At 43.4% G+C, this 797-nt stretch overlaps 1 protein-coding gene across 1 annotated transcript in view; it reads right to left on the bottom strand.

Annotated features, from left to right (window-relative positions):
- The window catches only part of LOC112154731 (insulin-like growth factor-binding protein 2-B), a gene marked incomplete in the record, with an annotated part of 16,770 nt that extends 16,094 nt beyond the window's left edge, over window positions 1–676 (bottom strand). The window contains 1 exon segment of the mRNA XM_024285866.2: window positions 177–676. Coding sequence (XP_024141634.1) covers window positions 177–537 — 361 coding nt within the window.
- Between the last annotated feature and the right edge of the window lie 121 nt (window positions 677–797).

Genomic DNA, 797 nt, shown 5'->3' with positions numbered 1-797 from the left:
TATATAGTCCAATATCTCAAAACAATTGTCTCATCAAGCTTCATTGTAAGACAACAATTATATGAAAAGTAAATTAATATTTTAGAGTGCTTTAGATGTGATAAGTTTTTTACTTTCTCGCGTTGGTCATCATGTTTATTAAGAATAAAAGGCTTTGTGTGGTTTTTGTGACTTACCATTTGTTGCCGGGTGTTCCACAGTTATCGTGGTGCTCTCATCTATCTTTTGTACACAGCGCCCAAAGCCCTGGATGAGCTGCTCCAAAGGTAGCTCAGCGTCCATGGTGGGGTAGCAGATCAGGCCACTGGAGCATCTGGGTGTGTAGACCCCACAGAACTCACCCTCCATCCTGGCACACACCGGACAGCACCCACAGCCTGGCTCCCTCACAACTTCTGTGCAGTCTGCATCCACTCTCGGACATCCAATCATGTTCTCCGCCGTGCAGCTCGAACATCTGAAGACTAATTCGGCCAGCGAAGTCCCCGGCAAAACAAAGAACGTTAGCAACAACCCAAATGCAAAATAAAGATTCATGTTGGTAAAAAATGCGGATCACAGCGAAAATGACCCGGGGACGAGTGCAGGGTGAACAACAGGACCATCCAAGAGTCAACTCTTTGAGTCAACAGTTTAGTGTCCGTGACAAGGTCCTATCTCCTCTCGTGTTACTAACTGACAGAGACAACCTCTTGCTTGACTCATGAAATCTGTCATGAAAAACTTCAGGATTTAATGGTTACAAATGTTTTATGTGGATACTCTGAATTTTTTTTTTATTTCTTCTTCATTTTTGC

The sequence above is a fragment of the Oryzias melastigma genome, linkage group LG21 (assembly GCF_002922805.2).
Source record: "Oryzias melastigma strain HK-1 linkage group LG21, ASM292280v2, whole genome shotgun sequence".
NCBI lineage: Eukaryota > Metazoa > Chordata > Actinopteri > Beloniformes > Adrianichthyidae > Oryzias > Oryzias melastigma.
This window is presented reverse-complemented; position numbering and strand designations above follow the sequence as displayed.